This window comes from Bubalus bubalis, chromosome 1 (genome assembly GCF_019923935.1).
Source record: "Bubalus bubalis isolate 160015118507 breed Murrah chromosome 1, NDDB_SH_1, whole genome shotgun sequence".
Lineage (NCBI taxonomy): Eukaryota > Metazoa > Chordata > Mammalia > Artiodactyla > Bovidae > Bubalus > Bubalus bubalis.
The window spans coordinates 170490468-170505414 of NC_059157.1; the positions used below are offsets into that span (position 1 = coordinate 170490468).

General features: G+C 44.4%; 1 protein-coding gene across 9 annotated transcripts in view; it reads left to right on the forward strand.

Moving 5' to 3' along the window:
• The window catches only part of SLC9A9 (solute carrier family 9 member A9), an 804336-nt gene that overhangs the window by 660149 nt on the left and 129240 nt on the right, over positions 1 to 14947 (forward strand). For all 9 annotated transcript variants that reach the window (XM_044946316.2, XM_044946314.2, XM_044946321.2 and 6 more), the window contains one exon: positions 9567 to 9618. In XM_044946316.2, coding sequence (XP_044802251.2) covers positions 9567 to 9618 — 52 coding nt within the window. The remainder of the gene's footprint in view (positions 1 to 9566; positions 9619 to 14947) is intronic.

Sequence of the window (14947 nt, forward strand, 5' to 3'; positions counted from 1 at the left end):
GCAGGAGGAGAAGGGGACGACAGAGGATGAGATGGCTGGATGGCATCACTGACTCGATGGACATGAGTCTGAGTGAACTCTGGGAATTGGTGATGGACAGGGAGGCCTGGGGTGCCGAGATTCATGGGGTGGCAAAGAGTCGGACACAACTGAGCGACTGAACTGAACTGAACTGAACTGCCCCATGGAAGAAAAGCTATGACCATCCTAGACAGCATATTAAAAGGCAGAGACATTACTTTGCCAGCAAAGGTCTGTCTGGTCAAAGCTATGGTTTTTCCAGTAGTCATGTATGAATGTGAGAGTTGGACTATAAAGAAAGCTGCATGTCTAAGAATTGATGCTTTTGAACTGTGATGTTGGAGAAGACCCTTGAGAGTCCCTTGGACTGCAGGGAGATCTAACCAGTCCACCCTAAATGAAATCAGTGCTGAATATTCATTGGAAGGACTGATGTTGAAGCTGAAACTCCAATATTTTGGCCACCTGATGTGAAGAACTGACTCATTTGAAAAGACCCTGATGCTGGGAAAGATTGAAGGTGGGAGGAGACGGGGACAACAGAGGATGAGATGGTTGGATGGCATCACTGACTCAATGGACATCAGTTTGAGTAAACTCTGGGAGTTGGTGATGGACAGGGAAACCTGGCATGCTGCAGTCCATGGGTCACAAAGAGTCAGACACGACTGAGTGACTGAACTGAACTGAAGCATAGCAGTCAATATCCTTGGCCTCAAATTACTTTCTGATTTCACCCAGAGTGACTCTTCCCTCCTCAACATACATAATAACTCTCACAGTCTACTCGTACAGTTATTTGCTATGTCCTAAATCTACTTTGCTCTTTTAGATTTCTAGTCCTTTGCCCATGCTGTACGCTCAGTCTGGAGTGCCCTCCCTCAACCTCTCTTTCACTAAATGCTCATGTGGTGTGGGTCCCAGTCTATTAACAGTGATGCTCTGAGCTCAGGATGCCTAAGGCACTAACTCACCATACCCTTCGTAGAGACCCCACAGACATTTCCCCTACTTGGGTCAATGTGTCGGCTGGACCAGCCCTTGTGGTCTCGGTTATGATTGCAGGACACACACTTCCAGAGACTATCAGGGAACTTTAAGGAACAAGACTCATTGCTCAGAGGGTATATGTGGCACTCCTGAGGCCACACAGCAAAGTCATGGGGAGAGAGAGAGAGAATAGGGATCTGGGGCTCTGTCTTTATTAGAACTGAGGGTGGAGTATCTAGGTTTTTGGGTGCTAACTCTTTATTGGCTAATTAAGCTGGAATTCGGGGGAAAACAGAATCTGAGTCACTCAAGCAGTCAGTCCAGTCCTCTGGGTTATCCTAGACTTTCTGAAAGAGGAAAATTTATGGGTGGACACAGCCTAATTCCTCACTGGTTGTTTTGCTAGGAACTGTGTCATTTAGCTGGCAACATGTTTATTGAAGATAGATGTCTTTAGAAATGGATGCCTCAACAATCAAAAGCTTAATGTCAGGCACTCACACTACACTCCCTTTTCAATATCCAACTCCTCTTTGAAATGTGCCCAAGCCCTTCACAACCCATCTTGGCTGGACTCTTTGTTGATGAATTCCAATAATTCCGTGTACAGTGCCTACCTTGCTGTACTTTAGTTCTTTACTTCCAATGTCTGTCTTTCCAATTACATCTGGGGTCATTGATGGCAGGAATCCTGTCATTGACTTATATATCTTAGCATCTATTATTTATGGACTTCCCTTGTGGCTCAGCTGGTAAAAAATCACCTGCAATGCGGGAGACCCGGGTTTGATCCCTGGGTTGGGAAGATACCCTGGAGAAGGGAAAGTCGATCCACTCCACTATTCTGGCCTGGAGAATTCCATGGACTGTATAGTCCGTGGGGTTGCAAAGAATCGGACACGACTGAGTGACATTCACTTCACTTCACTTCATCTATGATTTATAGACAATCTATTCTTGGTTTTAATCTATTCTGTATTTGCCATTCAATTTGTTGTTGTTAAGTTGCTAAGTCGTGCCTGACTCTGCAGTACTGTAGCCCACCAGGCTCCTCTGTTCATGGGATTTCCCAGGCGAAACTACTGGAGTGGGTTGTCGTTTCCTTCTCCAGGGGATCTCGACTCAGGGATCAAACCAGCATCTCCTGCATTAGAAGGCAGATTCTTTACCACCGAGCCACCAGCGAAGCCCCACCATTCAGTTTAGGGTATATCAATTTCTCCCTAATAACATCAAGAACATAAATTAATGTTTCATAAGTGCTTCTTAAGTGGCAGCCAACATTTTACACACTTTATATGTATTAACTCATTTTATCCTTATAATAATCCATACATTGATATATATTTATCTCCATTTACAACTGAGAAAGCTGAGGTTTAGAGAGATAAGTAATTTGTCCCAAAATTATAAATGCAATAAATCCTAGAAGTGAGATTTGAACCTATACAGCCTTGCTACAGACTCCCAACTCATCTAATTACTGTGCTGCACAAAATAAAATGAACTGGGATTTTTCCAATTATATTAGCCTATTTTTGTATTTCCCCAAAACCAATGTAAAATATTTGAGTGTTTAATTATATTAATTTTGATCATACACAAGCCCAACTAATATTTATTCAAATAACATGGGGTGGGGATGGGGTGAAGTAGCAGATTGAGTCCCCATATGATGTTCCCATGGCTACACAATAGTCTCCAAGCCTCAGCGGGTGTCTTTCAGACTCCTCCATTGTCCTCCCGTATTTGTTGTGCTCAATATCCAGTCACTCTTCCCTTACTGAAAATGTCATTTTTTTTACATTCAGCCATCAAATACAGTTCTTAAAGGTTTCTCCTCCCCCACCACCTGGCCCCTGTCAGCCACGGGGGGTGGGGGAGGGGGTGCTCAAAAGAACCAAACTGAACAGTAAGACTATTGGAATTCACACAATGAGAGTAAACCCTGGTAATATTTCACTGCCTTTCCGGAGGTGCTAAGTGATAAGGATCAGAATGGATTTTGTTGGCTTTAATGGGAAAAGTGAGCCTTTTGTTAGTTACTTACCTTGCTTCCCCTCTAAGGAAAAACCCAACTTTGGAGCATTCGTTTTGCCGTGATTGGATATGGGAGCATCCTGAGACTTCAATATGTCTAATAAAACTCTCCAAAGAATGGAGGTGCCCTGGGAGGGGAGGGATGCCCAGAGATGTGTCTGGCTCTGAAAACAGCACTGGCAGCTTGCTGTAAATGAGGAACCTGGAGTGAGATGTTCCAGGGCACAGCTGGGAATATGTGCAAAGCTCATTTTCATTTTCATTTAAATACCATAGAGGCAGCACTCAACTTGCTTAAAATTAAAAGGTACATCAAAAATGCAAAACATGGTATAAAATTTTAACCAGTCTTTTGAGTTGCTTTTTAATCCTTTACTGGCTCTTCATATTCTCTATATTCAATTCTCTATATTATTAGACATCTTCTTGGGCTGTGTGGTAGTTCCTCCATCCACCCTCAGCTTCCCTTTCTAAAGTTGCGTGTACCTTTGTGGTTATTTATCCACTAGCTTAGCTCTTCTTGGGCTTCCCAGGTGGTGCTAGTGGTAAAGAATTAGCCTACCAATGCCAAAGACAAAAGAGATGTGGGTTCAACCACTGGGTCGGGAAGATCCCCTGGAGGAGGACACAGCAACCTACTCCTGTATTCTTGCCTCGAGAATCCCATGGACAGAGGAGCCTGGCGAGCTACAGTTCACGGGGTCGCAAACAGTCAGACACAACTGAAGTGACTTAGCACATAGCACATTGCCTATTCTTTATAATAATGTACTGTTTCCTTTTTACCTGCCTTCTCTTTGCTCTCTTTCTATCCATTCTTCCCTTCCTTCCCTTTGCTCTCTAAATGCCTTCCTTTCCTTCTTTGTTGCCCTCTCACCTCCCTAGTCTACCAGTAAATTGTGAATGAACCCCATTGTGGGAAGCTCCATAAATAGAACTGATATTTTACTGTGAAACCGGAAATCCCTGCTGTGCCCTGGCCACTACCTATGGCTCCACTGTAGCTGTTAGTTTACACCAGAGGGTTGCCCAGTGCAGAATCGGGAACGAGAAGGGCTGAGCAGCGAGCATGGCAGTACTGAGCTCTGGCCCCGCTGATTTTAAAAAGCACCGATAATAATAAAAATAATAACCTAGGGATTTCCCTGGAAGTCCAGTGTTTAAGACTCTACCCTGCCAGTGCAGGGGACGCAGGTTCAGTCCCTAGTCAGGGAAATAAGATCCCACATGCCAGGCAGTGCAGCCAAAAGATAAAAATGAGCAGACAATAAAGAGGTTCTGGAAAGAACGATTATTTGTAAATAATAATTACATGGACAATAGCTGCTAACATGTCTTAAGAGCTCAGTAGGTACCAGGCCCTAAGCTAAGCTAACACTTAACAAGTATTTTCATTTAATCTTCACCATAACTCTAGGAGAAGGAAATGGCAACCCACTCCAGTATTCTTGCCTAGGAAATCCCATGGGCAGAGGAGTCTGGTGGGCTACAGTCCATGGGGTCGCAGAGTCAGACACGACTAAGCACACACACAACAACCCTAGGAAACAAGTTCCATCATTATCCCCATTGTACTAGCCAGAAAACCTAGGCAGTGAGTGATGCAGGTCACACAGCAAAGAAACTCTTAACAACCGGGTCCACTCACCCCTCAGTGGCCACGGGGTGACCTTGGGTCTGGGATTACAGCCAAGACTGCTGTCTCCTGAAGGGCGCTGGCTAGCCGCATGGCTGGCTCTAACCTCAGGTGAAAAGAGGGTGGGCCATCAGGACAATCACAGGTGCCCCAGGAGGGGTTCTGTCAGGAAGCAGAGGACAGAATAGAAGACATACGGCTATTTGCCATCCGAGTCAGTGAAAACTTTAAGTGATGGCACATCTGAACGAAGTTAGTGCAGCAAGATGGATAGTCCATGATGGTGATCAGAAGAGGAAGGGCAGGACGGGGAAGTTCAGAAAAAGAGGCAAGGCATCACAGATGGCCAGAGATGGCCAGCATGGCCCAACCACCAACTGGAGTTTACAGAGAGTGTTCGGTCAATGGAAGAGGCACTGATCCAGGCAGGGCCAGAGCACAGGGGCCGTACTGGGCACTGAGGCTCAGAAACAAGGACACGTCCAGTTACCAGCCCTGAGGCACAGCCTCCAGGTCAGATGAGCAGAAAGCGTAGTTCAAGGCTGGGGGAAAGGTGCTGAAGAAACTGAGATATCCCCTCAGGGGTTGTACTTTATCCCACACACCCGTGATCTCGCCTGGGGAGCTGCTGTATACACATGTGATGCCACATGCCAGGGTGACGTGGTGTCTTCTTTCTAATAATCTCTCAAAATCCCATAGTATGTAGGTGATCTTATGCATAAAAGTGAGGGGACTCAAGGGTAACCCTTTACGGGGCTACTTTCACACTCTGATTTGCTTTCTCAAAGAAGAGAGTAAGAGATACAGATGCAACTGGCATGTTGGCTTAACCCTGGGGATGCCATGTGAATGTGCCATGCATGCTGATGCCAGTATACACATCACAATTGAGAAAATTGTGCAGAAAATTGCCCTTGGAGGCAATGTGGGGGTGGAGGGAGTGTGGGGGTAGACGGTTGGTCTGTGGGTGTGCAGGGTGTAGCAGAAGACAAGCTATTTTCTCAGAAGCCCTTCTAGAATGCTTCAATTATATTATGTTGTCACATATGTGTATGTATTATAAACTTAAAAAGAAAAAAATGTACTAAATCTGACCGTCAGGTTGTCATACTAAATATATACACCTATGGCTAATATGGTTGATGTATGGCAGAAACCAAATAAATTTTTTTAAATATCCTATGATAAGCCATAATGAAAAAAATATAAAAAATAAAAAGGTGAGCACAGAGTTAATATGCTGACATATTGTTGCAGGCAGGAAATCTAATTGGCAGATACAAGAATTTCAAAAAGAAAAAGAATAGTAGCCAGGGACCATTTAATATGGGCATAAAGAGGTTCACATGCCTCTTGGAAATCATTATAACACAGTGAGTGTTAGATTTTATGGGGCCAGTGGCGATCCTGAGACCTCCAGTTAAAGCTCCGAGTTACCCCATCACACTGTGTTTAGGGAGGCAGGGAGCCAGGTAATATATTTTAGCAAGATTCCCATCAAAAGAAGCCAAAATCACCAGTGAGAGAAGGCTTCACTCTTAGGTGCCTTTCCTTCATAGCCCTTAAATTATAATAAACTTTTTAGATTTTTAAAAAATTAGATCTACCCAACTGTATGCCCTGTGAGGACAGGGACCACGTCTTCTCTGTTCTCCTAGTTGCCCCAGAGGGAAATAACTCCCACTCACAGAGGGTTCTGTTTCCTCAAGCCTCATGAGACTTTTTTAATATTTATGTATTTGGCTGTGTCGGGTCTTAGTTGGAGCACATAGGATCTACATTGCATCAATACAGAACCTTTGGTTGCTGCTCGGGAGCTCCAGAGGACGTGGGCTCAGTTGCCCCACAGCATGTGGGATCTTAACTCCCCATCCAGGAATCAAACCTTCATCCCCTGCACTGGAAGGTGGATTCTTAACCACTGAACCACCAGGGAAGACCCAAGTTCCTTGAGATGTTTAGTCTGCTCTAGGCAAGAAAGACTGCAGGCCTGGCCTCGGGAGCAGATGCTGAGCTTCCATGAAATGGGAGGTGTGGGAGGAGATGTGTTCTTCCTCTGAGGAGAACAGCAGATCTTTTGGACCCCCGAGATGCTCTTCACGGAATCCCGCATAAAACTGAAAGACATAAACTGTCCCCTCTTCTTCCTCTCTTCCATCTGGTTTCTGGAATAACTGAAACTAGCCTGGTCTACTGCGGTGGCTGCTGGGGAGGAAAGCCTAAACGTCAGTGGAAAATCTCAGTGCTGCCTCCGACTTTAAACGTTGGGTTTCTTGTGAAATTTGACTTTTGTTCCCTTCAGTTTTCTAGACAGAGAACTGAAAAAAGGGGCCCTAAACAGATGCAGCTATGGAAAGTCCAGGGCCCTCAGCCAGTTCACTGTTTGCATGGGTGCTGGTTAGCTCTTGGGGCTGGGGAGGGGTCCAGGCTTACTCAGTAATAAAGGCTCCTGCAGAGAGCTCAGGTCCACCAGAGACATGAGAAGGGGGGCCTGGGGCCCCACTGTTCACAGAGGCTGGGCTCAGGTCAGGCTCATTGCCTAGACTCACCTCAGAAGGCTGAGCCTCAACTCCCCTCCATTCTGCCTCCCCTACTCCTTCCTCCTTTCCTTCCAGGATCCCACACTCTCTATCCTCTTCCAGCCCCCTCCTTCCTCTCCCCACTCCCCGCTTCCTCCCCACTCCCCCTCCCTCTCCCTCCTCTCCCTTACCCCTCCCTCTACCCCCTCTCTCCCCTCCCTTCTTCTCATCCCTCTAGGCCCCTCCTTTCTCCTTCCTGACCCCCTTTCCCTCCCTCCTCTCATCCTTCTCTCCCCCCAGCTTCAATAAAACAGATCAAATGGCTCTTTCTACTGTAAGAAAATCAAAGATTAGCCTCCACCAGAGGCTCTTTCCAGTTACCTGAAGTCCAAAAGATTCCACACCCAGTAAACAGCTACCCACTTCCCCCCCTGGGTTAGTGAAAAGGGGCCCTTCAGGCCCAGAGGCCACTAGTCTTTGAAGAATCAGAGGTGTTTGAAACCGGCCGCCTCTGCACTGTGGCCTTCCTTTCACAGGCTAGCACATCTGCAGGACTGGTGTGGTCCACCTGCCTCCCCTCCCCCACCCAGAGAACAGACCTGGAGCACTAAGGAAGAGTTTCCGGGGGCAGGAGGGCAAGGAAAGACTCCAAAGCGCTGGAGGTTGTGGCGTTCTCAGGAAAGGCTCTGGTGGAGCTTGAGCAGGTGGCTGAGGCCCTAAGCCACCACCCCCCACCCCATCCTGCCTGCCACAGGCAGAGGCCCACTGCCCAGAGCAGAGGAAGTTCAAGCTCCAGGCCCTCACGTGCTCCTTCCAAGGCCCTGGGAAGAGCCCCAGCATTGTGTTCCCAGGGCCCTATGTTTTTGTAAGATTTGCAAAAGGAATAGATTTTAACCACTGTTGGGTTGGATCGCTGTTTCTTTCTACTACCGTTTCCTCTTACTTCCTCTTACTTCGCCCCGGTCAGATGGCTCTGGTGTGGCCCTGGGCATCTGGGGGGTCTGACCAAGGGGAAACTGAATTGGGAGTGCATTCAGCTTATACTCAGTGGGGTTTTATGGTCTGCTGTCACTCTGTGAAGGGCAAGCCACTGCTGGTCCTTCTGCAGGGACCGCTCACAGGAACAGCGCCACGAGGCTGAATCCAAGTTGACTGTGTTCTATGGTACCTGGCTTCACAAGTCTATGGTTAGTGGAGGAAAAACAAGGCTTGAAATGTCCCGAGCCAGAAGCTAATCTGTGGAAAACTCTTCCAGTTGTGAGATGTGTAAAATTCTAAGTGGAGGATTCCATTTTCATCAATGCGCCGTCAAAATGGAAATTCAAGAATACTTATATTCAGTGATGCAGCACTTACACTGATAAATGTACTGGGTAGTAGTGTTGATGAGAATCGCTTGGAGGGAAATTTATCAGAAATCTTGTCTTTTCAGGGTATTAATCTTTAGCGGTTTTGCACACAGCAAGTATGTCTGTGTAAGGAAGCACGCTATAATGACTCCCAATTATTAATCATTTCCATCAGTCTTGCTAGAGGAAAGACTGCCTTATCTTCCCATTCTCTCTTATACAAAGTCATTATATCATGTAAACAGAGTAAGAAAGTATGCAGGCAAAACTCAGGAGGAAAAGTTATTTTAGAGGTGTATTAGACAGTAAATTAATTAGAACATTATACATCTTATAGATTTCGAGATGTCTGTTGCACAGATTTTAAAATTATTAATTGTGTTACAACTTATTTTCTTGTTGTAAAGAGTCACTTTCATACCTCATTTTGTATTTGTATTTTTGCATTAATTTGCTCAAAGAGAGCCCCCTAAATCGTATAAGTCCCACAAACCTGGATCCTCCCTACTGCCAGCCTCCACGGGCATCTGGACGAAAGATCAGATTTTTCCCTAAATAAAATATTGTAAAGCAACTAAAAAAACCTTTTTTGTTTGTTTGTTTCTGTCCTGGGAAGCCTGCTGCAGCCCGGGCCCCCACATCCCCAGAGCAGTGGTGGTCAGTGAGTCCTGCCAGAGAAGCAGGTGGCCCTCCCTCCAGGAGCCCTGTCTGGGGGCCCTGGAGGTCTTTCCCTGAGGGCTTCGCTCCCAGATTCTCTTGCTGGGAAAGACAGCAGTGGGGAACAGCTGTCGGTGCTCCGTTGCACCAGCTGTACAGAGGCCCAGCTGCGCGAGCTCTCCTGTTCCCATAAATCTATTTGATGTTCCCTGGACTCAGGGAGAGGTATGAGGGTTTTCTGCCAAACCAGTCCTCTGATTCGTACTGTCTTTGGTTCAGGTGGTCTGACCTAAGAGACTGTCTCGTCTCGTCTGCACAAGACCCTTACCAGTTCTCTCTTCTCTTTAACAGGGTTGGTGTGGACCTGGATGAAGATCAGAAGGAGGAACCCTCCTCACACCAGGCAAGTCAAAAAAGCGGAGGCATAGAGAACAACAACCTGAGCTGTTCTGTTTCATAGCCAGGAAGCCCCATTCTAAAGGGGGGCTATTTTCTCAGATAAAACAAATCAGATGACTATAAAACACATGGGAATTCAGGGTGTCTATAACCTTTGTATCATGCCGGGGTCCAGCCCCGGCTGATCCAGGGTATTCGAAGCGGGGACGGCGTCGGCGACCTATTTATATTTATTTATTCATCAAAGATTCAAAGAGTAATAGAATAAGGATAGCTCAGTGAGGAAATTCAGTGGAGAAAAGCGGCTGAAATAAGGATAGCTCAGTAGGAAAATTCAGTGGAGAAAAGAAGCTGAGTGGCTTGGTTTACGCGGAAAATCAATATAACCCGTGACACCAGGTTAGCTCTGACCACGGAGGCCGCAGGCGCCCTCTCGAATAGCGGAAGGTGCCCCACCTTAGACACCTTCTCGAGTGGGTCTTAGAAGCCCAGGCAAATAAATGGTCGCAGAGGACATCCACGCTCCAGATGGACGCTCAGCCGGAAGTTAAAGGGAAGAATGACATGGGGAGACCAAGTTTCAGTAAACAAGGCCCGCACTTTATTTTCCAAAGTAGTTTTTATACCTTAAGTTATGCATAGAGGATAATGGGGGAAGGGGTAGAGTCATGCAGCAAGCCAGGCTTTTTTCCTGTAAACTTATCATATGCAAAAGTTCAGGTGATAGACATCATCTTCTGGCCCGGAGGCCTGTTAACATTTTAAGAAACTTATCTTTCTCTAAAGGTGATTATTTCAAAGTCAGGCGCCAGCCTTCTAAAAAGCATTGAACAAAGCTGCATTTTACATTTCTATACACCCATTATATCAATCAATACACTGCCAAGGACACAGTAGGTAAGGAGTATGGAGACTTAGCAGCAAACATTGGCCCAACAAGTGAAAAACCCTTCACCAATACATTTTCTAATCAATCTTTTAACTACTCAAAGGAATCTGTGTTTAGGCAGTTTAGAACATCTCCTGCCTCTCACAGTTGGGAGGCTCTGAACAATCACATGTGGCCGGAAAAACCCATTCAGGCAGGCTAGAAGATTTCCAAAAGAGTTTGTAGGTTAAACACTGTCACACCCAAGAATTATTAACTGGAGCTGTAAGCTAACTCTTTTTTCAGAGAGAGGTAGTGGGAGACAGCCCCCCGTAAAGTCAGAGGTGTAGGTGAAAGCACAAAGCAGAAAGTAGGCAGACTCTGGTTTTGGGGGTAGATGCTCGAGAATTTCCAGGGGGACTCCTGAGGCTCGATCCCGCCTTTGCGTATGCCGAGCCTCCTTCCTCATGACCTTTGTCATGGGTGGAGTGCCTCACGCTGGCTCTCAACAGTGATAGAATTCCAGTTGAGCTATTCCAGATCCTCACTCAATATGCAATATGCCGGCTCCCAGCAGTATCACCTCTAGAGTGCTTAGGACCAGCAGACACTTGTGCCCTCTTTGCAGCCTCAGGAAGCCTGGAAGCTGCAGTGTGGGAGCAAAAGCACAGCTCTTGGAATCAGGCAGCCTGGAGTTCAAATCCCTGCCCAGCAACTTGCTTGCTGTGGTCATTTCAGTGAAATTGATTTGATGCACGTTCAACACATGTGGGGCACAAAACAGATGGGCCTGCTTCTCCTGCGTGACTTCTCATTTATCAGGTTGAGGTATACAGAAATACAGAAACGTTAAAAATCTGCAAAAGCACAGCCTGAAAATCCTAAGGGAAGATAGTTCAGGACAACATGCTGTCACCTCAAGTAAGAGAAGTGTAGTCTCCAATCTCTGGGCTTGAATCTAACATCAGAGTAAAATCTATCATTGGCAATTTCGCTTTAGTTGTTTTTCACTTGGTACCCAAAGTTAACAACTGTGTAGCCATGTTGCACCTTTTGCTGAAATTGCAGGTAGACAGACATGAAATCCCAGGTAGAATAGCATCATAAATAAGTGATGCTGCTTAATGAATCGTGTCCTGATCCTATCTGAATTTGAAGAGAATCCATCTCTTTTATCTCGTGGCTTCTTCCTACCATCACATCAATGAGACACAGCTGGTTAGTGCTGCCAGGCAAGATGCTGCCGCTTTCCTGGTTCACACAAAGAAGGAAGGATGTTATGCTCTACAATAAGGGCTGGAAAATTAAGTTGGCAATGATCCGGCTCATATGCACTTTGAATTTCTTTTGCCACATGTGTTCCAAGGTCAGGCTAGTGCTGTTTTCACTGACTTTATTGCCCAGGAAAGACACCTAACTGCAGGACTGAGCCCAGCCGGGGTGTCAGCACACTGGGATTAGGGCCAGAGTATTGACCTTGGAAAGGTGATCAAAACCATCTCCTTACACTGGTGGGCTATAATGAGTCAGCAGGAAGGGCTCCTGGTTAGGATTTTCACAAAGCATTTTATCTCATGCAGGTCAACTAAGCCCTTCTCCCACTTTCAAGCAAAGCTTTTATCTAAGTTTTGTTCTTCTCCTATATCTTTTTCTTTAAAAAAAAAAAAAAAGTAATACAATAAGAAAATTGATCAAAGAAAATTCTTCATCTTCTTCTAACTAACTGCCTAATACTTTACAGTTACATGTAATTATTGGTAAGATTATCTGCTAGCTTAAATTTTTTCTTTTATGATTTAAATGTATTTTATTTTCGCTCATTCGCACCATTGTCAATTTAGTAACAATTCTTACCTGAAAATACTTTTAATCAGTTGAAAGTACTTTTTTGTTGTTCTTAGAGAAATGAGATATACCACAAAGTACAGTGAAAATTGTACCCCAGTAGGTGAGTGACAAAGAATCCAACTGCCAATGCAGAAGACGTGGGTTCGATCCCTGGGTCAGGAAGATCCCCTGGAGAAGGAAATGGCAATCCACTCCAGCACTCTTGCCTAGAAAATTGCATGGACAGAGGAGCCTGGCAGGCTACATGGGGTTGCAAAAGAGTCAAACATGACTTGGAGATTAAACAACAGTGAAAACTGCATGGTATTTGGATCTTCGGCAAGCTTTTTACATCTTTGAATCTTAATTTTCCTATCTATATAACGCAAATGATAATAATGTCTATTTCTCCAGGTTGTTAAAACAATCAAGTGAAATTATAGTTATGAAGACTACCTAACTTAATCTCATTAAAACCATCTTATCTCATAAACTATTTGATGAAGCAGCTTATACCACCACATATGATAAAATAATAGTGAAATATTTTTAAGAATTTTAAAATTCAGTTTAAAAAATTTATAAAAGCAGGAAGACGAAAACCAGAGAAGTAAAAAAAAAAATCATAAATAAAAGATCATAAGGTCCTATATACTTGCTAAAGTTGAGCCACAAGTAAACTTTTTGGTAGCCAAAGAGGTGGGAAAGGAAGTAATAATTAGCAATATACTGTTATTATACTTAGAAAAATTACACTCACTCCCCAAGCTGTACAAAGCTTCACAGACCACAATGCTTTAAAAGAATTTTCTCACTTGAGGCTTCCTGTAGAGGACACATAAGGAGCTGTCTAACTAACTTACATGTAATTTGCACGGTTTCTACTGCTCTTCTGCTGCTTAAAAACAGTTTTAATTTTAAGAAGTGTCCTGGAATTGTTCTTATTCATGCTGCTTGACTACTAAGATGACTACATTTCAGATAAAGGTTTTCATCACACTTTGCAATAATTTTTATTTTCAATGTCAAGTACAGGAAACAGTGGGCTCAGGCCACAAGTAACAAACCACAGTGCCCATGCAGCTGCTAATTAGCCTGGACAGAGGGGGTTTTGGGGGACTTTTCAAACCATGTGTCAAAAACCTCTTTGCCCTCATTTTGCCTGACAGCTCTTTGCTTATTATCAGCATCTGTTGCTCTGACTATAGAGCATAAACTTAATTCTTAGGAGGACTGTATTTTTCCACTCAGTTTGCATTTTATTAAATTGGCCTTGTGTTAACAAACAGGTATCTTTGCAGTGGTCAACTTCTGAAAAAAAGACTTTATTCTTAGTTGTTGTTCATGTTGCTCAGTCATGTCCAGCTCTTTTGCAACCCCATGGACTGCAGCTCGCTAGGCTCCTCTCCTGGGATTTCCCAGGGCAGAATACTGGAGTGGGGTGCTATTTCCTTCTCCAAGGGATCTTCCCGACCCAGGGAACAAACCCGCATCTCCTGCATTGGCAGGTGGATTCTTTACCACTGAGCCACCAGGGAAGCTTGCCTTATTCTTAACTTACCAGAAGATAAATTTTTTCAGATAATTATGGCAATTACTGATCATAATTTTGATCACTCTCAAAATCAATAATAAGCATATGTAATGACATGTACATATCCTTGAAGGAATTTCCTCTTTCTCTGTTTCTGGAGAGTAAAATAGCCTTTGGAAAGTAGGAACTTGCAGCTGTGACTACCCAGCCGTGTCACGATTTTCCTTTTTGCCTTGTAACACCTTGGAAGTGTGAATGGTATTACGTTCTTACCCATTCCAAGCCCAGAAGATTTAAAAAGCATGTTCCACAAGCAGATACTAAACTTTAAATATACACTGTATGCAAATGTGCCACTTCAAGAAATGAAAGGTATTGCAGCTGTGAAATTTATTTCTCTTAAATGTAAAAAAAATAAAAATAAAAACACCCTCAGACAAACTTTCCCCTTTGGCAGGAAGTTTTCCTTGTACTTGATGCTGTGTCCTCGGCATCACAGCATTCAGAAAGGTGAGACCCGTTGGAGCACCATACCTGCCTTCTTAGATCAATAAAAAAATTCCTGCTACCCAAGAAGGGCCACCACTATCGCTTCTCTTTTTCCTGCTTGCTATCTTTCATGATCATCCTAATATTTGTAGAGTGCTAACTATTGTTGTTAACACTTCTGAATGTTAATACTTCAGCTGTGTTAACTCATTTACCCAGATAAACCTATGGGTAGGTGCTATTATTATACTTGTATTTTAAATAAGGAAACTGTACACAGAGCATTTAAATAACTTGCTGAAGGACACATAGTGAGAAGAGGTGAAATTCGAACCCAGATAATCTGGTTCCAGAACTTCCACTCTTAATGGATGTGCATGCATCTGTTCATCCATTCATTCATTCATTCGTACAAGCCACCATGTCAGGCAGGAATCTAAGCGGGAGGAGGAGGCATCAGTTACCAATTCAAAGTCTTCACCCTCACAGAGCTTACAATCTAGTGGGGTACACAGAGAAGAAAGTAGTAAATCTCTATACACTGTCAGTTCAGAGAATAATAACAGAGGAGCAGGGAAGGGGATGGAGAACAGCAGAGGAGAGGCTATGGCTGGC